Source organism: Epinephelus lanceolatus, chromosome 19 (assembly GCF_041903045.1).
Source record: "Epinephelus lanceolatus isolate andai-2023 chromosome 19, ASM4190304v1, whole genome shotgun sequence".
Classification (NCBI taxonomy): Eukaryota; Metazoa; Chordata; class Actinopteri; order Perciformes; family Serranidae; genus Epinephelus; species Epinephelus lanceolatus.
Window position 1 is genome coordinate 12,895,949 of NC_135752.1, and position 24,025 is coordinate 12,919,973.

General features: G+C 40.9%; 1 protein-coding gene and 1 long non-coding RNA gene across 4 annotated transcripts; one reads left to right on the forward strand and one right to left on the reverse strand.

The window, feature by feature from the left end:
- LOC144458768 (uncharacterized) lies at window positions 1–349 on the forward strand. Its single transcript, XR_013488149.1, has 2 exons — window positions 1–114; window positions 258–349. It is a non-coding gene; the product is annotated as an uncharacterized LOC144458768 (long non-coding RNA).
- Window positions 350–6,971: 6,622 nt separating this feature from the next.
- On the reverse strand, window positions 6,972–22,705 carry usp20 (ubiquitin specific peptidase 20). 3 transcript variants are annotated; one of them, XM_078162182.1, is made up of 26 exons: window positions 22,543–22,705; window positions 22,354–22,418; window positions 22,139–22,246; window positions 21,792–21,845; window positions 21,311–21,373; window positions 21,059–21,199; window positions 20,869–20,971; window positions 20,434–20,503; window positions 20,198–20,311; window positions 20,005–20,083; window positions 16,996–17,503; window positions 16,741–16,890; window positions 15,387–15,499; window positions 14,801–14,973; window positions 12,238–12,332; window positions 12,099–12,132; window positions 11,188–11,233; window positions 10,901–11,081; window positions 10,613–10,739; window positions 10,347–10,516; window positions 9,719–9,800; window positions 9,265–9,373; window positions 9,074–9,176; window positions 8,921–8,989; window positions 8,665–8,833; window positions 6,972–8,284 (listed from the first exon to the last, which is right to left on the reverse strand). In XM_078162182.1, exons 3-25 carry the CDS (start codon window positions 22,214–22,216, stop codon window positions 8,676–8,678), a joined length of 2,820 nt encoding a protein of 939 aa, XP_078018308.1. In that variant the 5' UTR covers window positions 22,217–22,246; window positions 22,354–22,418; window positions 22,543–22,705; the 3' UTR covers window positions 6,972–8,284; window positions 8,665–8,675. The 3 variants fall into 3 exon arrangements, with proteins under 3 accessions (XP_078018308.1, XP_033502592.2, XP_033502593.2); XM_033646701.2 differs by having other exon boundaries at window positions 19,984–20,083; window positions 22,543–22,692; XM_033646702.2 differs by lacking the exon at window positions 22,354–22,418 and having other exon boundaries at window positions 19,984–20,083; window positions 22,543–22,678.
- Between the last annotated feature and the right edge of the window lie 1,320 nt (window positions 22,706–24,025).

A 24,025-nucleotide genomic window follows, 5' to 3' on the forward strand; every position in this document is an offset into this window, starting at 1 on the left:
GGATTCTCGCTGTATTGTGATCTGCTGATTTAATATCCAATGGCCTGTACAACTACTGCTATGGGATGTTTAATTATTCATCGGTAAATCCGGTGTGTCATGAAATACATCCCAGTAAGTATCCCAGCATTGATGACATGCACGCAGTGCAGGAAACATGCCAGTGTTTTAGGCAGTGTGATGTGGACCGATGCTGCAGCTGCATTCATGTCCTCTAAGCCAGTTTTTGTGTTGTTTTTTGTCTCTTACCTGAACAGCCTGTCAGCTCTCCCGTCCTCAAGAAGGCTCAGTGTGTGCATCATATCCTTGCATCAGCCCGGTGTGTTTTGCTCTTGGTCTGCCTCTGTCTGGGCTGGATACAGCTCAGCATACGTATGGGACTTGAGATGACATCACAGCTGCTCACTTGAGAGTTGCCCCCTCTTTCTTAAATTGAAACAGGTAAGCCCTCTCACTCTGTGTCTCACATGTAACCATATTTTCTCTCTGAGTTACATAAACAGTAGAACAAAACAACCAGTTTATTTGCCTCATCCTTAAAAAAATACCTATTTATCAAAGCTTTACTCTAGATGAGTAGTGATGAAGCCGAAATGGACATAATCCCAGACAGTGTGCCCTAGGAAGAGATGACTCATTTTAATATGCGTGTGTTAATTTATCTGGACATATTTATTTGTGTATCTAATCTAAAGAGGTGGCTTTACACACATCAACAGGAATCACAAGAGACAGATTTGTAAAGACTGGTCACATCTTTACAGCTGAGGACAAGATGTCCTGTCTTTTCTTACAATGCAGTCAGAAGTGTCTTTGAGAAAGGCCCTCCTTGTAAAGGTATATTCTCATGTCGTTTTAAGGAATAGATTGACATTTAGAGAGCTTAACTTATTCACCCTTTTAAAGAGAGTTAGTTAAAAACATTGATACCACTCTCATGTCTGCATGCTTAATATGGAGCTGGAGTCAGCAGCCTGCTAGTTTAGCTTAGCATAAAGACTGGAAACAAGGGGAAACAGCTAGCCTAGCTCTGTCTGAGTAAGTAAGGTCTGTCAGTTTTTGTACAGGTTTAAAGGTCCAGTGTTTAGGATTTAGGGGTATATACTGGCAAAAATGAAACAGAATAAACACTGGCTCTAGATGGGCCCTTTCGCGAAGTGCAATGTCAGAAAACACTTTTTTTTAACCTAAAACTGCTTTATTCTGTGTTTTTAAAGGTTTAAATCACCAGGTCTATTTCTTTTGGAGAGGGAAGAAACCTCTGCAGATAATTTAGCTCCAAGTAAAAACCTCCTTAATGTCTGGATCTTATCAGAGATAATAGGTGAGCACACATTAGCATGTGCTGGGCACGGGCCAAACAGCGCAGGAAAAACACTGATTTATAATGTGAAACCTTTTTCATTCTGTGCTTTTACAGGTTTAAATCACTGGTTGTGTTTTGTTTTCGAAGAGGAGGAGACCTCTGGATAATTTGGCTCTTGATAAAAACATCTGGATTAGAAAAAAGGTGAGCTCACATTCATTTATAAAAAAAAAGGTGAGCACACATTAGCAGGTTCTGGGCTAGCGGCCAGTCTGCAACAAGCCAAATTGTGTGTGTGTTATACCTTTGAACACAATCGTGCTAGCTGTTTCCCTATGTTTCCGGTCTTTATGCTATGCTGAGCTAAGCTAACTGTCTCCTGGCTATAGCTTCATATTTCATTAACCCACAAATATGACAGTAGTTTCAATCATCTCATCTAAATCTCAACAAGAAAGTAATTAAGCAACTTTACCATAAGGTAAAAACTATTCTTTGAAACTCCATGGCTCTGGGTTGTAATGCAGGCTTTCTGGTATAACAGTGAAGTCTCTAAGCTGAGATAACCCTGATGACATCACCAGGGTATTTCTTCTCAGGCTTGACAAAGCGCCTTCAACAAACAGATCCGTTTTCTCACTTAAAAAAACAACTCGATGTGGTTTAAAATATTTATCCAGAAACAATAGTTCCAGTTTTCTTCCATTTTCAGTGCTGGCTGTTTTTTATATATAAATATAACAGCAAAGAAACCACAAATCAAATCAAAGACCAGGCAGTTTTAATCATTTAACCAGACATGAATAATTACATCAGTTATACAGACATTAAGACATCCCATTGAATTGAGGTCAACCACTTAAGTCCCATGTTATCAGGCATCACCATTATCATGACCACAACAGCCACACTGTAAAATGAGGGGAAAACATAAGTCAGTGAAATCCTGTTGTGCCGTCTCCAGGGTGTCATGATAATACTGATGAACTCCGTCCAACCACAGGAATGCTTGTATTTACCAGTGAAATGGAAATCTCACACGCATGGCTACGTGCTGTAACAGAGGCAAACTCACAGGTGGGGATAATTGAGTAATTACCACATGGCACGTCTTAACACTGCAATATAATAAGCTGCAGTGCCTCAGTCTTTTACTGTCAGCTGCTCAAACTGCTCTGTTTGATAGCTGCCCAGTGTCTCTCTGATGATAAGATTGCACAAAGATTTGCCTTTTTTTTTTTTTTTTTTTAATTGCACAAACTCCCCAATAAGTATCTCAACATAGCACACACACATTCCCCTAGTTTTGATATCATCTCTTGCTAGACTGAACATGTGTAAAAAGGAAAAGTACTACAAAACTGTTTTGACAAATGGGCAGATCAGTGTCCTCTGCTGTTAAAAATGGTAAATTGCTCTTTGGGCACATCAACAAACTAAACAGAGACATGGATTGCTTTAGGCCATGGTCTGGAAGAAAGTTCATAGACAGAGGTGATGTTTGACATGTCATGGCAGGAATAATTCAACTGAAATTAAAAATATTAATGATTGCTGATTTCTGTTAAGTATTTTTTTCAGGCCCCATTCAGGCAGGTATGATGACACTGAGCCGTAACCACTGATATAGGTTCTGTTACCACCATGTATTCAGTGTCCTCATCTGAGAGTGTTGGGAAACTGTAAGATGGTTTGTTTACTTGCTAGGTTAATGTTATAGGCTATATAAAATAATGGATGTAGCCAACATGATGTCACCCATTGGTTTGTGGACTCCTGCTTTAAAGCCTTGAGTTTGGCATTTCGGCAGTCACCGTCTTGGTTTTTTGGAGCCAGAGGTGACCATATTTGGACGGGAGGCTGGAGCTGTCTTATCTTATGGACAGCCTGTCACTCAAAGCAGCCCCGCCCTTCATTATGCATAACTTGAAGCCTTAATAAATGTAACAGGGTGAGTTGTATAAAAATCCATCCCCGTTTTCACCTCTGTAGCCAGCCTCAAGTGGTCATTCAAGGAACTGCAGCTTTTGTTAATGTTAGCCATGACAGTGACAATAGCTAGGCTGTATCACGACTGTTAGCTTCAAATGTAAGATGGCTATAATTGATGTCTTTTTGATAGCAGTGCATCAAATGACAACTTGAAAGTGGTTGCGATGATTATCAGCTTTCCAGAGGTTATTAGTGAGTTTCAGCTTATTGGTTTGCTGCCCTGCCCACAACTTCACTAAAAACCCACTGCAGATGGGCACAATTAGCAACTAGCTGTTAAACATAGTGGGGCATTTAGCAGCTAAAGAGCCAGATATTTCCCTTGGGAGTTGGTAGGGACCAAAAAACAGAGCACGGGGCTTATATTTATCGCCAAAGTCTGTAAATACTGACACCACCAACCCAAAGTATTTGTATTTGATGACCTGGGAATGAGACTCAACAATAAACTTTCTTTCACCTGAATTGCAAACTGAGCCTTTAAACAGAATATTGGATGATTGTTAATGGTATAAGATACACCTGCTTTTCCTGCTACGCCAAGTCAAAATATCTGTAGTGAGTCTTTTAAGTCATCTTGGGTATTCTGAGTAACCATCTTCGTGTCTTGTTGGACAGATACCTCTGTTGAGCTTTTTGAAATTGTTGGATCTTTGTTAGATTGTATCACAAGTCTGTCTTGTTTTTCCTGAATTCTCTAAGTTTTTCTAGTTTTAGCTAACTAAGAAAACTAACTTTGAATCTAAGTGATGCATCATTTTGAGGCCAAGCTTTGTTTTATGTATGTTAACAACTTATTTTACATCTTTAAAGGAATAGTCTGAAATCAAGTTCAATGAGAAAATCATCATCAGTCTTCTCATCTGACTCTCGGCCAGAAAGCCCGAAATGACAAACTATACCTTGAAAGACCCCCTCCACTGAATATCAAGTTTTTAACCTTGTTAATCTGTCCATATGGTGTTTTTTTTATGTGCTACAAGACATATATCATGAGCGAAATAAGCAGTCAGTGCCATGGGTGAGCATTTTCACCTTGGAACTGCAGTGTACCAATGACAGTTTGTGTCATCACAAACCTTAGAGACCAATCCCATAATGTACAGCGAAAGGCGGGAGTTCAACTCGTCAGGGCAGTTGGGAAAAAGTTTACAACATTAGCAACACATTATTAGCCGATAACATGGTCAAGCTAAAGGCTCACGTTATCTAATACAGTTTACAAGCAGAGGTTTGTTTGTTTGATGAACAGAATCGAAGGTGGATGGATGCGCTGCTGCAGGTGAGCGTCTGGGGAGCGGGCTAATTTGCATATTTATCAATCCACGCATACTAAGTCAGGTAAAGATGTATAGTTATATGATCACCATTTCAAGGTATAAAAGGATTTTAAATATGAGATTTTGATGAACAGAGATGAGTTTTTAGGGGTTAAATCAGTGCCGGGAGAGAAACTTTAACATTTTTTAATCAATGGGCACTCTGAATACCCTTCTTAGTTCATACACATTTATACGTCACTCCCCCTCCCCACACTGTATCTTGTGTCATGTATTTGAATTTCATTTTTTGAGATCACGGTCACCTCTTTTGATTGATCTTACAGTGAAATACAGCTGGGAGATCTAATAGTACACCGCTAACGAGACCTTTCCAAAGCCAAGGTAGATAGAAAGTTTACGGTCACCCTTTAACACCCACACAGCTGTTTTTTACACATCCTGGCTGATGTCAATGCAAGATTGGCTCAGGTTACAGCTGAGCAGAGCGATGCAGGGAATTTCGAGGTCAACAAACACCATGAACTTAACTTCAAATGCTTAATGTCTGTATATGCTCACACAGTCATATTCAGGCAAAAATATGTAAAAACACCTGTGCACGTGCATTGTGGGTGTGAAGGGGCTTGAAGGCACTGTATTTCAAGGTAGGATGACTGTGCTGCATCATAAATTATAACACTACTATATTCTTTACATTTCAGCTCATAATTAGCTTTTATCTTTACCAGATCTCATAGTTTGAGTGCTGCTACAAAAAAGGTGTCAAAAAAAGGAACAGCAAAAGGTTTGAACTACTGTATCTCTATGTGAATACTGCGCCGCAGCTAAAGATTAAAATCAGTATTCATTCTTCTTTGCAGTCATTTGGCATTAAAAGTTACAGTCAAACAGGCTTCAAGATGCTGGGCTGTCACTCATTTGTATTTACTGATACGTCTTGTGGCCGTTTAGACTGGTAAATAGCAGTATTTATCCGAGTGGATCTCCAACTTATGGATGTTTTTCTGCAAAAGTCTAATAATTATAATTACTACTTTAAAGATTGATGATAATGGAAAAGATTTTAAAACAACTTACTGGTGAATTGGTGCTTTATGTAACATGACATGTAACAGGATTTTACCATAAAACTGTAAATGTAAATCAACTGTAACTTCAAATTTTTTTTATTTAATACTATCTTGCCATTTTTAATATAGTTTAAATAATTGTGCTATTAAAAATAATTATTCAACTTAAAGGCACTGTATGCAACATTCAGAGTATTAATATAGCAGCAAACTGCTATTTGCTATGTAAAGATATAGTGGAGTAATGGCGTCCTGAGCAGAGAATGCAGTCACGCTTCCTCTGTGTGTGTTGTTATCTGAGGTTCTCTGTTGTTGTTGTTGTGGTAGCTGTGCTGGCAGCCTGTGCATTTCAGTGCATGTGAGACCCTGTGCGTGTAACCCACTGACTAGCTTATCGTCCCCACTGCAATGTGCTCATACAACAATTACCTCTGATAATGCATTCTCATTGTTAGCACCTTTAGCTGCTAGCTGCCTGCTCAACCACCTCCATGTTGAAAGCCATGTGCAGACAAGCCCAGCTCGGACTCTCAATCATAGATACGCTCTGAATGTCGCATACAGCTTCTTTAACAGAAAAAAATAATAATTTAATTTTTCTAGTCTGGGCCTTCAAAAATAGTATTTATTATTAACATTAATAAATAACAGAAAAGCTGTTACACTCAACAGTCTTGTTATGCAATGCTAGGCGTCATCTGCTTTAAATGTGGTGGCAAACTTTGTCTTTGCAGATCTGTAGCCTACATTAAAAAAGGCAGGCATGTGATTTATCTACAATAACATAAAGGAGGAAGTGTTTTATCTTGCTGAGCTTTAACTGACTCACTGACCCATTTTTTACAGATGTAACCCTGGCACCTTAATCTTGCATTGACTAATGCTGTAACGGAAAAAAAATCTACACAATATGCAATGTTACTTTGAATATTTCAGATTAAAACTTAGTAACAGCCATCAAAAATGAGCAACTGTGCATATTGGCTGCTCTTTAGGAGTTGTTTTAAAATGTTGTTATATTGCAGAAAACACCCTTGTTTACCAGTCTGATCTCTGATCAGAAGATATTAAAAGATGAGAAAACCTCAAGATCTGAATCATTTTTTCTCGAAACAAAGCATTGCGGTTAGGGGAACATTTTGATCAATGGCTTCCTGTGTGGGTGGAGCAGATTATAATTTGAGTAAACAAGCGTCTCAATCAGTGAAGATCTGTATCTTTGCGTACAAATCTAAAATGCCTCTTCAACAGAAATGAAATTTGCAGATGCACAAATATTTTTTACAAGTAAATAACGCATAGTTTGATATCCCTAACCTTATGGGGGGTACAGCTTCATTTTTCTGATGGCGAAACGTGCACAATTAAGACATTATGACTAAATAAAAAAATCAAATAGTTATCATAAATTACTTTACTGCTGTCTTGGATTTGTGCATGTTGTGCTCATTATTTGTGATGTCAGATTTCTACTTCTCTGCTAAATTATTACATGGTGAAAATACTGCCCTCTCTGTTAAAACAGGTACTGCATTATTAGTCACTTAATGACTAGAACTAACTGTATGACAACTGTTTCAGAGGAATTACAAGCTTACTTTGTATGCTGTCATTAGAGAAGACAGTTGATGTTTTGTTGCACAACATCCTCTTTCTTTGGAAAATGTACAGCTATTGCACCAGATATATACTCTTCTACTTACATAACTCCTGCCATATTTAACTTAAGTTAGTTTGACTTTTCCGAACTTTGCCATGTCTTTATATCTTTATGCCCATGTGCCTATTTGTAGACAGGAGCGACTCAATATTTCCATCGTTTTAAAGACAGAAAAGATTTTATTTTGCATTTGAGCGAACAAACTCGACACCTCATCCTGTCAGTGAAATGGCCTTACAGGTCCAAATAAAGGAGGAGCAGTAACATGCATTTTGAAGCTTTGCAAACCCACCCTGAAAATGGTCGTTGAGGAACACATGCATGTTCTGTGGTGTGACACAAACCTGCTTTGGTGTTTTCTTTAAAGTTTGTTAATCTGATCATTTCACTGGCTTTAACAAACCAAAGACTTCATTCCTGAGGGCTCAGTTATCCTGTGTGTTTAAGGTTGGAGGTGCAAGAGTATGATTTATGTAATATCTCTCACTTTGATGTCTGAACTTGTTGCTATGTAACTAGTAAACAGGCAAACAGAAAGCTTGTTAACATCTCTTGGTTGTTGCTTTCAACGAAGAAGAAAAGTGCAGTCCTCAAAGCAAACATCACACCGTAGTTCTGTCCTCCTCAGCAGGCTGGTTCCCGACACCAGCAGCTGTCTGCCACTAAAGCAGTATCTGACACCTAGTCACTACAGCAGCCACTGAAACACCATAGCTACCAAAAACAGCTCCAGAGATGTGACACGACGTCTTATTTTTTTTTTTTTTTTTTGTTTACACCTTAACATTGAGGATCAGAGTTATCCAATAAATAAACTATGTGATATTTAAGTACCGTTTCACCCTCTCGCGTCACGGCTTCAGAATAATACGTTGCTACATTTACAAAGTGCTCACAACAAGGCTTCTTCACCAAGGTGCAAATTCCTCAGCTTCCTGCGAGGGCAGGAGTGGAAAGGGGGGAATCAGAAGACCTGGGGAACATAAAAAACAAGTTGAGAACAAACAGACTCATAATGGGCCCTCAGCTCAAACAGTCCAGATTGGATTTACAGCTGTTTATTTGCTCAATGTGCTGCCTCCATTATTCTTGGCCACGTGTGCGGCTATCTTACTCTCTGCTGGCCAGAAGGAATTTATGAGCTCATGTGGTTGAGTAAGCAAAGTGGGTGGAAAACGTGCTTGTTCCAAGACCAGCTCCACGATCACCGCTACCAGTAAAATGTCACACATTATCCAAGAGTATATTTAAACACGTGATTGTATGTAAGTCTGTGTATATGAAAGGGAGTGTGAGGTCTTATGAGGATTTACAGTTATCTTACAGTGTTTCCCAATAAGTAAACATTCCAACCTCTTTTTATCTCAAAGTGCTCTGGTTTCTGCCTCGATCTTCCTCTCTCCATGAAGGCTGTCGGGGTCAGCCGGGGCCACAGTCTGTCTCACTGCGATCTCAGGGCCTCCGCTATAAATACCCAACAAGTACTGCCACGTCTCCTCTGAGATCTGACCATAGTCTGCGCCTGAGGGGGAGAAACACACATAAAAGGCGGTTTACTGACATGTCTGTTTTTCTCATTACCACCTTTACAACCAGTGCTGAGGTTTACCTTGCTTCAGTTGTATGTGTCCTCCTTTCATAACACCAATTTTACTGTTGTCGATGGGACCAGGTGGCTCTGAGGAAACAAATCATGAAAACATTTTTGTAAAGACAAAGAACTCTAATGCACTACTGTGTTTGTCTAATCGCAGGGTTGTACCGTTGTCTTTGCCCTTCACAAAGCTCTCCCACTCTCGGAACCACTGCATGCTGATGCACAGGATCACCGTCGGAGCCTCTTCAGCCTGAAACTCTTTATTCAGCTACAGACGAGAGAAAACTGCTCGGTCAACATCCAACACAGAGACATATCCCTGCACAGGTAAACCCTCACAGAATGCACGCTTTTACCTTTATGAAGGTGTCTATTTCCATTTTTCTGCGCTTAGCCAGAGCCTCAATCTCCACCTGGCAGATGGCACACATATACAGGTGGTTCACCGCTGGGCCACCTCCAAAACTGGACACAGAAACACCAACATTTATGTAGTGACAGATTGCTGTAAGTGAATGTGTGCATCCAAATGCAATTCATTCAGTGAAATTCAAAACGGGCCTTTGTTGCATTGACACTGACTAATTAAGATGCATTTTTTTGTTATTCGTGTTTTTTCTTTTGTGCAAAAACAGCTGCCTGTAGAAGGTGTTGATGAGATCAGTGAGACTGAGCTGAACACACTGTAGGGCTGAGGGGAGCTGCACAGTTGGTGGTCACTACAAATGACTTGTTTAACATTACACGTAGCCATTTGACCCATATAATATAGAGGAACAACGTGAAAACGGTAGTATGTTGCATATTTACCTGTTGTAAAGGTACTCCCACACATTCTGAGGAACAATCACAACCAGGTCATCTATGTAGTGGTATTTATTAGGAGGGATCCCTGTGCAAAGATAAAACATGTAAAAGTTAAAGGAGATATCTGTTCCCCTTTTCTGGCCTGTGACTGTGGTAGATTTTTCTCCACCTACACAAAATTCCCCAACCTTATCCCTGTTGACCTCTTGAACAATGATGGCCTGTAACTCACAAAAGTAATAAAGCCATGTTTTTCCAATTAAGACGTATCTACGAGCCAAGTGTCATGAAACTAAAAGGAACATCCAGTTTAACAAGAACAAGAATTATTTGTTTTAAGAGCTGAAACGTCTTGAGGGGCCAGAAACCTCCCCACACCACCACCCTGCATTTTTTAACAGCTGAATAATATGGCCAGAGAGATCTGTGTGGAGATGGTGGGAACAGGTTTTTGGAAATTCAGGGAGACAAATGCACTGACTTGCTAGTCAGTCTTCAATCACATAATGCAACTCAACAGCATCTTTTCTTTAAAATCTCAGTAAGGCCGATTTGGTTCCCCTTTAGAGAAGCATGTATATGTTTTCTCAGTGTGACAAGATGTTCATCAGGTTAAGATTTAAGTGCACACCTCCATGTTGGCAAAGAAATGTGTGGTTGCTGATGGGGCCTGGTTCGGCAAAGGTGTTGAACTTGTTCAGCCATTCTCTGGAGATGTAAAACTGCAGCAGGCTGGGCTCCTTCATGTTGGCGAGGGCCACCACCTTCTGCCTCTCTCTCACAGACTCCTCACTACTTTTTCTGCACAAGTATGGGGGGGGGGGCAGTCATTAGCAACATTTTGAATTAATAGACTCAGCATAAATGCTTCACGTTACGAGGTCTTTAAATGCTTACCTATAGAACAACACATAGGCCTCTGCGTTCTGCACCACCGTCTCATGGACCTCTGTGACATACTGGTCATCAAACTCATACCACTGGCCATTGATCACATTCTGACAGTAAGCTATGTAGTGTCCACCTGCAGCACAGAAGAGAAGGGAAGAAAAAAGAAGAAGAAGAAAAGAAGTAAGAAAGAAAGATGATTACCCTACATAGATAAGGGGGAGAAGATAAAGCAGGCATGTTTATTTCTAATATCGTTTGTGCCACTTATCTGAGGGAAATTAAATTATCTCATACTTCCTGCAGTGCCATGGTGACAAATGACTGACAGCAGGTCGTAAGCGGTGACCTGGGATGGACTCTCTTTAGCCAGGAAAGGTCGCATGTCGAGGCCCTCCAACGGGAAGGACACATGGCTGCTAATCTTGAACGAATACATGACCTCGTGCCGGAAGCGTTTCAGGTGAATGCACAGAATCTACACAAACACACAGCACTTTATGAAGCAAACCACGAGCGTGACTAAGCTTGTTATCTGCAGCAAGACGGATATCAGATAAAAAAAATTTAAAAAAAACATGTACCTCTGGAAGTCTAAGTACTTTGCAATATTTGACACCATTTCTCAACCTGTAGAAAACAAAACACTGTGAAAAAAATGAAAAATACCCTTGTTTAAATTGATGTTCTGATGCATTAAAGGGACAGGGACAGTACATATTATTCCTCTTACCTGTAGTGCTATTTACCAGTCTAGACTGTTTTGGTGTGAGTTGCTGAGTGTTAGAGATATTGGTCGTAGAGATGTCTGCCTTTTCTCAAATATATTGGAACTAGATGGTACTTGGCTTGTGGTGCTCAGAGCACCAAAAATGTACATCTGGAAAACTCAACAGTTAATACTTCTTTCTTTCTGTCTTTGATACCTCCAGAAATTATGACCACTTACTCAACATAATCCACAGACTCTGATGTGAGCAGTTGCATGTAGGAACTATTTTCTTTCTACCGAACTACACCTGCTTACCGTATCACAGCACAAAGGAAGCGTGTATCTACTGCTAGCTAACCTAGCACCACTGATTTAGCTAATGGTACAGCTCAGTCACGGAGGATGCCATTAATATTTACATCTCATGCTGCTAGAGCACAAGCCTCTCGCACATGAGAAGGTGCAGGCATCCTAGTAACCGGATCAGGATTTCTGGAGAGAGACATTGCTGTTGAGTTTTTCAAATGCATTTTTTTTATTGACACTTTGAGCACCACAAGCCGAATGCTGTCTAGTTCCGTTATGTTTGAGAGAAGGCAGACATCTCTACAGCTGATATCTCCAACATTCAGACTCACACCAAAACAATCTAGATTGATAAACAGTGTCAAGGGCAAGAGATAAAATATGTATTTTTGATTTTGGGGTGAGCTGTCCCTTTAAAGAGGAGAACATCTCCAGTTCTAATTAATGACTCTACCTGGATTTACTGAACATACTCACTTTTTACATCTCTCACAGCTGTACATGTTGTCCCCTGTGGGAAGAATGATTGTAAATGTTATTCCTGAGATACATTTTCTCGCCTACACTTGACCACTTAGAGTATTATAGCAGAATAGTACAGTGTAGTCCTCTTTACCTTTGAGCTCATCTGCTGCAAAGAAGGCAGCGAGGCAGTCCTCCAGGGTCACCATGGGCCCCCAGAACCAACTAGGGATACATGAGACTACGAACCTGTTCACAGGCATACAGTGATACAAAGAGACGCAATCATTACAGACACAAAAAGCCACAGTGCCTCTTTCAGTCTGTCTCCTTACAGTGATCATACTGACAGAAATAACCTTCATGTGGGTTGTGAACTTTTAATGATTAAATGACCCCAAAAGAAATGCTGCTGAAAAGCTCTTTGATGGCAAGTTCGAAGGGCTGCTTTTAGCCTAAATACACCTGATTTCACAGTCTCCTGGCAGGAATTGTGTGCCCCTTTCTTCCAATTAAATTGTGCCCAGACACTCTGACAGAACAGGGAGATGAAGAAGAGATATGACTTGTCTTACATGGAAGCAGCAGGATGGGCCTGATGGTCATTTTTTAGTTGGAACATGCAACTGACAATGCAGCCCACTTCCTGAAAACTTAATTTATTTTTTCTCAGAAATGTAACGTCACCAGCACTGTTACTATGACGCTGCTATCAAAATCTGGGAACTGATGGAAGATGAGCCAATAGCAAGTCAAGGCCTGTCTCTGCAGTTCTGTCCCAGTATGTAAAATAATACACACAGCTAGCGTAGTCCAGCTATGTGAATAATGCTCTTGGCAAAGGAAGTGATTGAACTTTTATTTCAAACAAGCCACATACAACCCTCTTCTGTGGACAGCAGTTCACCCATCTCAGAAAATCTCAGGAAAACCACTGCTTTGCTGACACAGACAAGAACCTCTCTTTCCACATCACTCCTGTTGCGTCATCTGGTAGATCAGCACTCAAATCTTTTCCTGAAGCACTGGGTCAGGCATTTTAGAGCTCTCCTCAATCTTCCTAATCTCCTCCAACCCATCAGTCCTGCACTGACTGCCAGAAGTCCTCAAGGCCCTCTCACTGCATGAACCACATGCAAAGTTTCTATCAGCTGCATCAAGTTTGAAGTTGAGCTGTAAAATGTGCAGCTGTCACGAAAGAGATAAACAGATATATAATTGGTTATTTTCTGCAAGCTTTCCTCTCTCGCCTTAAAGGCCCAGTGTGTGCGATTTAGGGGGATATATTGACAGATATTGAATCATACAATAAGTATGTTTTCTTTGGTGTATATCACCTGAAAATAAGAATCAGTGTTTTCGATACCTTAGAATGAATCTACATAGGGAGCAGGTCCTCGTCCTCAGATTCCACCATGTTGCACCACCAAGTTTCCACAATAGTTAAGAATGGATGAGCCAGATACTTGCGACAGATAGGGCCAGGCGTGTTTTCGCATTGGCCCTCCATGACATGTTTTTTTAAGGTTAAACTGCTTTATTTTTTCTGCTTTAAATCACAAGGTCTGTTTGTTTTGAGGAAAAGACCTCTGTGGATAATTTGGCTCCTGATAAAAACCTCCTGAACATCTGGACTTTAAGATAGCAGAGAAAAAAGGTGAGCACTTATGGGCAGGGCCTGGGATAGCGGCCTATCGCCACCATGCTGAACAGCGTTGGAGAAACACTCATTTCTAACATAAAACTGCATTGTTCAGTGTTTTTACTGGTTCAAATCAACTGCTCTGTTTGTTTATGAGAGGAGGAGACCGCTTTTGATAATTCAGCTCATGTTAAAAACCTCCTGAACATTTAACACTGAAGGAGTTCTTACTGTAAGAAGGTTCAGTTGGTTGCAATTTGCACTCCTTACTACTAGATGCTACTAAATGCCCCCAAAACTTACACGCTGATTCTTTAATTGAAGCAACAGTGTTGGTTTTTGCTGTAAAACGTTTTTGATATTCTTCAAAGGTGATAGTAGGCAGTACGAGATCAATCACTTTTAAGACTCAAATGGCGTGCTGAACGTGTCATTTGACTTGTTATATAGAAATGTGCACAGACTCTGAAGAGGGAAGCTTGGGTTAACCATAAAAGTTGCTAACTACCTTGGTGGTACCTGTTATCTCTGACTGAGGCTTGGGGCTTTGTTGAGCCAGCTCATGTATGTGCAGCAAACAACAAGGACATAAACATTGCCTTGACAGATCTAGCACAGCCCACTGATACTTGCATGCCTTCACCTGTGTCATCTGTGGCCTTCAAAACCACATACAGTGCAGTTTACTGAAAAGAGACTTCACTGGAGCCAAATCCCCACCTAACACTCTCCTTGGCATCCTCCCCGTGGTTGTTGGTGATTTTCAGAGATGATGTGGATTTTCATAAGAAATTAAGTGAGCATGACTTTCTGAATAAACAACTCATGACTCCACTTGCCTTCTTTCTCCGAAAGGAACTCAGGAAGTCATATCGTGTTCAGCTTATCTGTTTACATCAAAATGCCAGGTTAAAAAAGAAACCTCACTGCAGAAGCATGCCTCATTAAATAATTCCAATAACCTCACGATATTAGTGTGCAATCAGATACTAGATAGATTGGATTTTGCTGAATTCATGCGTTCAAACACGCAAACTCCTCCCTCTGTTTTGACAGTTAAACATGGTCCACTGACCGGCGTATGGAGTCCATGATGTAGGAGATCCACCCCTGTGAGCTGTAAGTGTCGGGACACACGCCTGTCTTGACTGGAAGGTTCTGATGTATGGAAGAGTGGAGCTTTGCCAAGTCCTCTTTACCAGGAATAGGGAGAGACAAGTCTTGGAAGGTTTCTACTGTTGTAGAGACCTGTCACACATTCAGAGAACTGGTTTACACAGCATGTCTCCACCAGTAAGAGTAGAGCTTTAAACAATGTACTTATATAATAATATAATAAATGCTTATACAAAAAAATCAACTGTGATGGATAAGTTATTTCAGATTACAATTAACCTTTGACATCAGTGTTTCCAAAAAGCCATATGTGATGAAATACAAACCAAATAATCTCAGCAAATGAAGGTTTAAAATGTGTCATCAATTAAAATTTTCATTCATGCATTATATTCATTCTAAAAATGAAAAATACTCAAAAGACACCATTACAAAGGACATACTTTTATCTCAACAAAAAATATTATTTATCAAGTAAATATACTGTGGTTTCTGACTAAATATGTAGCTCCCCCTGGTGTTTAAACACGTGAAGCACAACTCACCCTGTCACAGGTTAAACACTGGACCAGACTGAGGATGGAGCCGTCGAAGATGTCCGAGATCACACTGCGATAGTGAGACTGTTTCTTCTTCCTGGCACTGAGCAGCAGCTGAGCTGGAAGATTCATGACAGCAGGGAGGATATTCAATGACAAACTTAATATTGCTGATATTTTTTGACTGACAAAACTACCTTAATCAGTGCAACCTGCAATACTGTGTGTGGATGAGGGAAAAGCAAGCAAGGAAATGTCCGTGTATATTGTGGCAATCAGAAGACCACCACCGTCAGCTGCATTTATACCAAAAGTAGAATAAGATTTACCCATATGCTGCTGGTAAGTCTGAAAATGAAGGAAGGATTGGTTAAAAAACAAACAAACATCAACACTGTGATTTACAGACCTGGCACCTTAAAGGGATAGGTTGGATTATATGAAGTGGAGTTATATGAGGTACTTATCCATAGTCAGTGTATTACACACTGTAGATGGCAGTCGGCGCGCTCCCAGTTTGTATGTAGGAGGCGTACCGACACAGAGGCTAAGCAATGTACTGGTGCTGATGGAGGCAGCAGCAGAACGTATTTTAGCCACCTAAGAACGTCCCATACAAATGTTAGTTCTAAGTGTATGCTATATTTAGAAAATGATTTCATCTCTTTACCTTGCTGTCAGACAGCTATTTCCAACAGGGAACTGAAGCTGTTATATCACTCTCTTCAAAGCCAGTAATTGAACATCACTGAATAGCAGGAGCTGCTGGTCTACCACTGCCTCCATCAGTTTGTGTATTGCATGACTTTGGTGTTTAACTGGGTTTGTGGATTCACCAAAGTCACAAAATTACACAAACTAAGTGATAGAGGCAGCGGTAGACCAGCAGCTCCAGTGTTCAGCAAGCTAAAAATACTGCTTTTGTCAATGGAGTCTGGTGGCTTTGATGAAAGTATAGTTGGCAACCTGAAGCTGTTAACGGCTTTCCGTCAGAAATATAATGACTATGAGTAAGTACCTCATACAGCGCCACTTAAAAAGATTAGAACCATCCCTTTAATGCAGCAATGCTTTGCTTAACCTAAAGGACTGCAAATCTAAAGGTGAAAAAGAGGCCTGCTGTATAAAACATTAAAAACCCTCTCTAATTCATCAGATTCACACAAAACGAAAAAGGCACCTCACATCTGATGACTTGATTTCCTTAATTCAATCAAACAAAATCTCTCACGGCTCTTAATGTGGCCTTAATAACTCTCATATAACACTGCAAATGTACTGTGAATTTCAGGAGTCAGTAGAAATGAAGAAGCGTTTTGAATGAGCAGCGTAACGTCTGAACTTTGGGATGTTTTCTTACCTTTTTTGAAGGTGTACGCAGGTCCTGCAGAGCGGAGGGGACTGGAGCGAGGTTGACTGGAGGACAGTTTTGGATGCAGCTCCTGAATGGTTCGCACAGGACTGCAGGGAGTGGACTGGGGCTGGGGCATTGACGCTTCATTGTCTGGCTCTAGAAAACAGCACATTGAACGCACAGAATTGACAGGTTAGAGATAAATGATCCACAAGCTAGGGATTTAAAATATTTTTTTAAGTTGTACTGCAGGCTTTATACCTGAGGTGTTGTTGCTCTGGCTTTGCCCTTGCCCAGTATCAGATAACTGGTTATTCTCTTGGCTTTGGACCTCAGTGTTTGCGGTTGGCATCGCCTCCTCTTCCTCCCCCCTCTCAGGAGCCCCCTCCTCAGCTGCTGTATCCACATCAGCATCCTCATCCATCTCTTGCGAGCCTCCACGAAAGGGTGAGCCAGACACCCTCCTTTCCTTCAGCCTCTCCTTCTCCGAGATCACCCCGCCGGTACTGACACCCACTATCCCTCCTGTCGGTGACCTGACCCCGTCACACTCATCCTGCAGGAGCAGCTCACTGTCACCCGCTCCTCCTCCCTCCCCACGGTCACTGCCAGAGTCGCAGGATAGGAATTCGTCCTCGGACGGGGAGCGGTCCCCATCTCTTATCTCTTCACCATCACTTCCCTCCCCGCTCATGCTGCACTCTGTCAGAGGCTCCTTTAGCTCTTCATGTAACTGGTCCATCAGACAGCGCAGGAACTCCTGAGTGTCCTGGAGCAGATAAAGCACATTACACTCACTCAAAAGGAGGAGGCACGAGTGCGGCTACAGACACAGAAGGGAGTTTTGTCGAGAACTGTTTCGAAACAAGTGGATGGACAGTGAAACGTGTAGTTAATGGTGTTTGTCTTATTTGCAACAAGAGAGCAGTTTGTATATTGGTAAGAAGCGGCACAAGGACGACATAATCATACCCACAACAGACAGGCAAAACTCATTTCTATTAAAAAACATTTTTAAATCACAATCACGATCAAACAAAGCCAGACTCTTCCAATCAAACATGCACTAAGAATGAAACATTTTTTTAACTGGTTAAATAAAAAATTCAGTGTCTGACAAAGAAACAGACAAACACAAAGGTTTGATTTGAGTTGTGTGTTTGTGTATTCAAGGAGTAATTTAGTTTTTCTTCCGAGAAGAAGAGTTATGCAGAGTCACAGGTCGACATGCAGTTTGAAGGTATGTTGACATATGAGTTTAGCCTGTCTTAGCACGTGCTGGAAGTCTATTGGATCAAGTAGCCTCTCTAAAGTTAGAAGAATAGTTTGACAGTTTGTGAAATATGCTTATTTGTTTTATTGCCGAGGCTTAAATGAGAAGATCGATACCACTCTTATTGTTGTGTGCAAAATAAAAAGCTACAGCCAGGATACAGTTAGCTTTGAACAGCATAAACAGGAAACAAGGAACAGCTAGTCTGGCACTGTCTGACAGTGACAACATCCACCCTACTAGCACATCTAAAGCTCACTAATTAACACTTTATATCTTGAGTTTAATTTGCATGAAAACTGAAGTATAAAAATTATAGGTTGTGGCTTGCTGTTTTCCCTGCTGTGCTAAGCTGAGCCGACTGCTTCTCTGCATGGAAGCAAAAAAAGTGCATTTCCTAAAATGGCAAGGTATTCTTTGAAGAAATACACTATCAAACCTCTCTAAGAGGTTTTGTTGGATTGACAAAAGTACACATTGTAGTTTAAGCATTTATAAAGTCCCTAATGTCATGATTAGCAAAGAATTTAAATGATACCTATCCTCTCCCTTAGTTACTCTCTACTGTTTTCCACAGAGAGACAAAACAATACATCTATGACTTTGTCTGGTTCTGGGGATGTTAGACAAATACAAAGTTCCCCCCAAAAACTGAACGATCAAGCAAGTTAACAACTCAAGTCAAGCCTCTGTATTTTTCAACCTGGATCCCATTTTCTCATGTTTCTGTGTCTAATGACAAATGGGATCAACAATTCTTGAAATTTGTCCAGTTTTGAGCAACACCTCGACAGCAGCGAAACAAGCTGCTCTGTAACCACTCGGGGCAATTACACATCGTCAATTTGCATCCACTTAAAGTGCTTGCTTTTGCCACTGATGTGCTCACATTAAGTGTCTGACAACACTGGAAAGGATCCCTATGGCGACAGACCCTTTTGGTAAAGGGTAAGATCCTTTTTGTTCACTAGAATCAGCTGCGACATCTTCATCGCCAAACCCACCAGACTCCATTTAAAGTGAGAGTAATTTAAGCATGTATAGAGCCAGCATATTTTCACATCGAACTGAGTGAGTTAAGAGTTTATTCCAGTGGAGAGGTGAACCAAGACAGGTTTTGTGTGTTTTATTTTGATTCCGTCAACTTTGAATTGATGCAAAACTTTTACGATGATAAAATTACTGTTTATTTAAATGGAGTCTGGTGGTTTTGGGGATAGTGAATTCAGGGCTGTTTCTGGTTAAACAAAAAGGATTTGACACTTAAAAAAAAGGTCAACCTCTGCAGGGATCCTTTCCATAATGTTGTCAGAGCCTGTCAGTGGCAAAAAAAGCACTTTCAAATCATAAGTTACCTATCTCTGAGCGCAGGTATGATCTTGAATATGTCCCCCGGAAATGTACTCTTTGTCTGACTGGCAATCGAGGAGACGAATGTCATTATGTACTTGTGTGTTCTTTTTTCGATGAAGAGAGAAGAGAGTTGGTCGGACAGTTCTATAGAGCAAATCCAAATATTTATAAGTTTCGAAAGTTAATGTCATCTCGAAAAGTAAAGGTCTTGTCAAATTTGTTGAAACTTTTAAAGAAAATCTTGAATAGTTGATTTGCTTTGACTTGTATGTATGTACACAAATTCTGTTTTACTTAAACTGAAAGTAGGCAGACTGACAGTGTACATTTGCCCATTAACGTTACATTGCAGCCTATTTCCCAGCTGCCAGCTGCAGCACTCAATCCATACTGGACCAATTCAAAAATTGTTGTCTCATTAGTCACTTAGACACAAAAACATGGGAAAATAAAAAAAGAGTCCCGGTTTACAAAAATACTGAAGTTACTCTTAAATAACAAATGTTAATGGCAAAAATAACAGTAAATTTCAGGGAATGTTTGAGGAAAATACACAAGGATTCACAGTTTAAAAGCAAAGACAAGATCGTATCAAGCTGTTGAGTGATGCCAGGTGTAGTTACCTGCTGGGTACTTGCCCCTACCTGCTGAGCGTAACCACGAAACATGGGGTTTACTAGTTTGATGCCATGAGACAGACTGGTAGGCACAACATAGCTGGGCCTGGAAAAGTAGTCGCAATGAGAGTGAGTTTAACACACTGTACATGATTTACTGGGACATAACAATCTCTTATGGCTACATTCTGTCACTTGTCACTTTTTATGTGTTTATTACCGTTTTTTATGCCAGAGCTCTGAGATTAGTTTCTGGTAGCTCTTGCAGAGAGCAGGCTTCTTCTCAGTCCGAACCAATCCACTGCAGTCCAGGAAGAACTGAGTGAGAGGGGGACTGGTGAGGAAAGAGAGGAAGAAATGACATCATCATAGCTGTTTAAAGGAAAACAGATTAACACAGAAAAGGAGAGACCTCCCCTGTAATGGACCAAATGTAATGGGAGGACGTGACCTCACCAGTTGGACAGGGCTTGGAGAGCTGCATTCATGTAGCAGGAGTTACCGATATTTTTCATTCCTGTCAAGCCTACAAACAAAAAAAAAGCCATGCAGGTTTTTTTTGTATTCTGAGAGTGCAAAAAGTGTACAAACTGAGAAATGTAGATGTATATTTTTAGAAGAGAAAAGAGAGGACACCACCAAGGGTTAACTACCCATGCATGCCTGGATTTAAAAAAAAACAAAACAGGCCTAGTATCTATTCTCGGGACTCAAAGCAATTATATCTATTAAATATGGCAGCCATGGCCTAATAGAAAAGTACAACAATGATTTTAATAATCAGAGAAGAGATTTTTGGAGCTTATCTTTACAGATTATTAAAACCATTTTTGTCTGACCAATGTGTACTGTTGTTTGGGAGAGTAAATGTTTATAGTAAACATGTTGTACCTCTGGGTTTAAGCTCATCCTCCTCTGACTCTGAACCTTCTTCCTCTGCCACAGCAATCGGTACTGCTTTTAGCGGGTGACCTACTGGCTGAGGAGCTGCTTCCTAAGAAAATGATTAAAAGATACTATAAATATGGAGGTGAGTAAGGAACACGGTGTGTGAATTTGAAATAGCATCACTAGGACTCACCTGCTCCGTGGGTTTACAGTGGTGGGGAGCAGCAGGCACGGGCACCAGCGTAGGCCTGTGCTCCAAAAATACCTCTCGCTCACACACATAACACCAGATCCTGAACGTCGTCAGGTTCACAGTCAGGTTGTGCTTCTTAGCCTAAAGAAAGCACAGGCACAGTCATTTAAGAGGCTATGTTTTGACATTTTTCCTCTCATAAGCATCCACCAAGAAGATCAACTGACAGATATTTGTGTGGGAGGGTTTTACCTGTGCATGCAGGGTGCTGTGATCAGAGAAGGACTCTCCACAGCCAACATACGGACAGTCACTCTACAGAGCAGAGACACAGTATTAGACAGGCTGCTGACTCTTCTCTTCTAACTTGCAAAGACATTACATCATAATATCTTCCTGTTTATCTATCTGAATTGGCTTAATTTATAAATTAATTTCATACCAGAATGTCAAACGTCAATCAGAGTTTAAAATCATTGCTCTATCTGCACACAGTGTGTACTTGCTTGCTTGCCTGCCTGAGTTTGAAAGCGACTGCATTTATAATTACATTTATGCTCTACATCATCATCAATTATTAAGCATTCACCTGGCCGCCTTATCTGAAATGCAGTGGTAGTTGTGTCTGCAGTAGTCATCATTTTTGTGACAAGGTGCACAAGCTAAAGCAGCAATTACCCATGAAAAGAATATGATTTAAAGCATTTTAAAAAAGGATTTTCAAGGACCTTACCTGCAGACAGGCCCACAGATTTGGGCCTCCTGCTCCACAAGATTGGCAAGTGCCCTGCAGCATGAACAGAATAGAGTAAAAAGGAATAGAATAAGATATTAGAAATACACAAACATGATGGTTCACTCAGGTGCAAGCAGGGATGTTTTTCATTGTGGGTGCTGTACCAAATAAAGACAACATAACAGAGCATATATTCCATCTAATTTGCTTATTATTACAATGGTACAAGGCTGCTGTAACAACCTCAAGGGTCGTGTAGGCCATGGCACACACACAGCCAGTGACCTACACTGGGCATCTTTGACATTGTGCACAACATCTCCAGTAACTGAATGAACACCCACCTTGGATTTCTGGAGGAGGTCCTCCTTGGTTACCTCTCCTATGGAGTCCAGGTGAGGACAAATGTCTTGTTCTGCCATAGTTACTCGCTGTCTTCAGGGGAACGTGTGCTGATTATACAGCAATAACAAAACTGTGGTGATTCAGATGACAAGCTGCTGTAGCTACAGCTAGCTTTAATGTCTCAACACAGAAACACAAAAGATATCACACGCACCTCGCCTCTGGGTGATAATGGGCACACAAGTTAGATATATCCGCAGTGTTGTTTAGATCATCTTCCTACAATAACCCCCGACATATACCACACAGTCAAACAGCTGAAAGGCCTTATGTTTACCAAAGCTCAGAAATCATCTGCTCAATGCAGCGATGACAACAGCGGTTGTGAATGATGCGTATTTACCAACAGAAGCAGCTGCCACGATGGTGATCGCTATTTTTTATTCTTCCTGTAAACAATCCATACTGGATGCGGGCAGGCGACTGTCTGTATGCTAGCAAGATATCGAGGAGCCGAGTCGAGAGACGCGATACCCCGGCCCACCATCCCCACACACACTCCCCCCGCCTCCCATCCACCGCACGGCCCAACGCAGGGCTGGAGGAGGAGGAGGAGGAGGTGGTGACACGGAGACGTCACACTGACAAATCCAGCCCACAGCGAGGCTTTTAAAAAATGAAACTCCTATTTCATCGATTTAATCTCATAGTTTTTTTCTTTATCATGTATTTGCTACGTGTAATTTAGTATTAACTATTATTCAAATAGATAGATTTAATTTTTTAATCAGTAACGTTTAAAGTCCGTGTTTAAGGAAGTGACGTAGATTTGTGCGTCGGTCAAATAGGTCCCCAACATAGACATATATACATAGACGCCGCATCGAGCGCTGAGCCGTACGTCAACGTCGCCGCCATATTGGATGTGGCAAGGCTGCGCTGTAAACTAATACAAGTGAATGGACTTAATTTCATAAAGCGCCTTTCTTCAAAGAAATTCACGTTAATGCTTCTTATTCATTCACACAGACACACACACACACACACACACACTAATATACTTGGGAAACAGTTAGGCACCAAAAACAATGTATTTGATCTTCTCAGATGGCTAAGATAAGAACTTTATTGATCACCCACAGGAGCAATGCACCTTACATCAGCCGAAAAACAATACACAGTAGCCTATATATATATATATATATATATATATATATATATATATATATATATATATATATATAGCCAGGAAGTTTCCACTCTGAGAGAAGCGTTGGAAACACAGGCAAGCGTGATCGAAGACCAGGGAACAGCTGCGGCTCTGGATCGCCGGATGACGGACTTGGAGAGGTGCCATTGCCATGGATCGCCCGGCCGGGCCCGTGGGGCTGGTGCTGGTGGTCGGGATCGCAGGAGAGGGAAGCGCCGGGGTCGGCGGAGCCTGCTCGGCAGTCACTGGGGGTGACGGCGTGCCCCCAACTCCTCTCCCCAGCATGGAGTACCGTTCTGAAGGAAGGGAAGCGCAAGCCTCAGAAGCCCCAAAAAGTGTAATTGTGTAGGATATCTGAGTCACCAAACAGCTTAATTTTAGCGCTTGCAAATCCTGCCATGAGTACGGTTAGGTTCACCTCAAGGCTTTGGAACCATTGGCGTTTTAGTTTATATGCAAATATTTGCTATTTTTGCATCTGTCTGTCCTTTTACTGTGTCTTGTATTTTTTATTGTAGGCCTACTGTACTATACACACACACACACACACACACACACACACATATACATATATATATATATATATATATATATATATATATATATATATATATATATATATATACATATAGTGCATTGTTTTTCGGCACTACCTTGTTCTCTATAGCTGATGTAA

Coding starts and splice junctions, on each gene's coding strand:
- usp20 (XM_033646701.2), bottom strand. CDS start 22,216: ATGGCAGAACAAGACATTTGTCCTCACCTGGACTCCATAGGAGAGGTA. Junction 21,374..21,791: donor ATCTGTGGGCCTGTCTGCAG/GTAAGGTCCTTG, acceptor TCTGCTCTGTAG/AGTGACTGTCCGTATGTTGG. Junction 12,133..12,237: donor TGCAGCAGATGAGCTCAAAG/GTAAAGAGGACT, acceptor TTCTTCCCACAG/GGGACAACATGTACAGCTGT.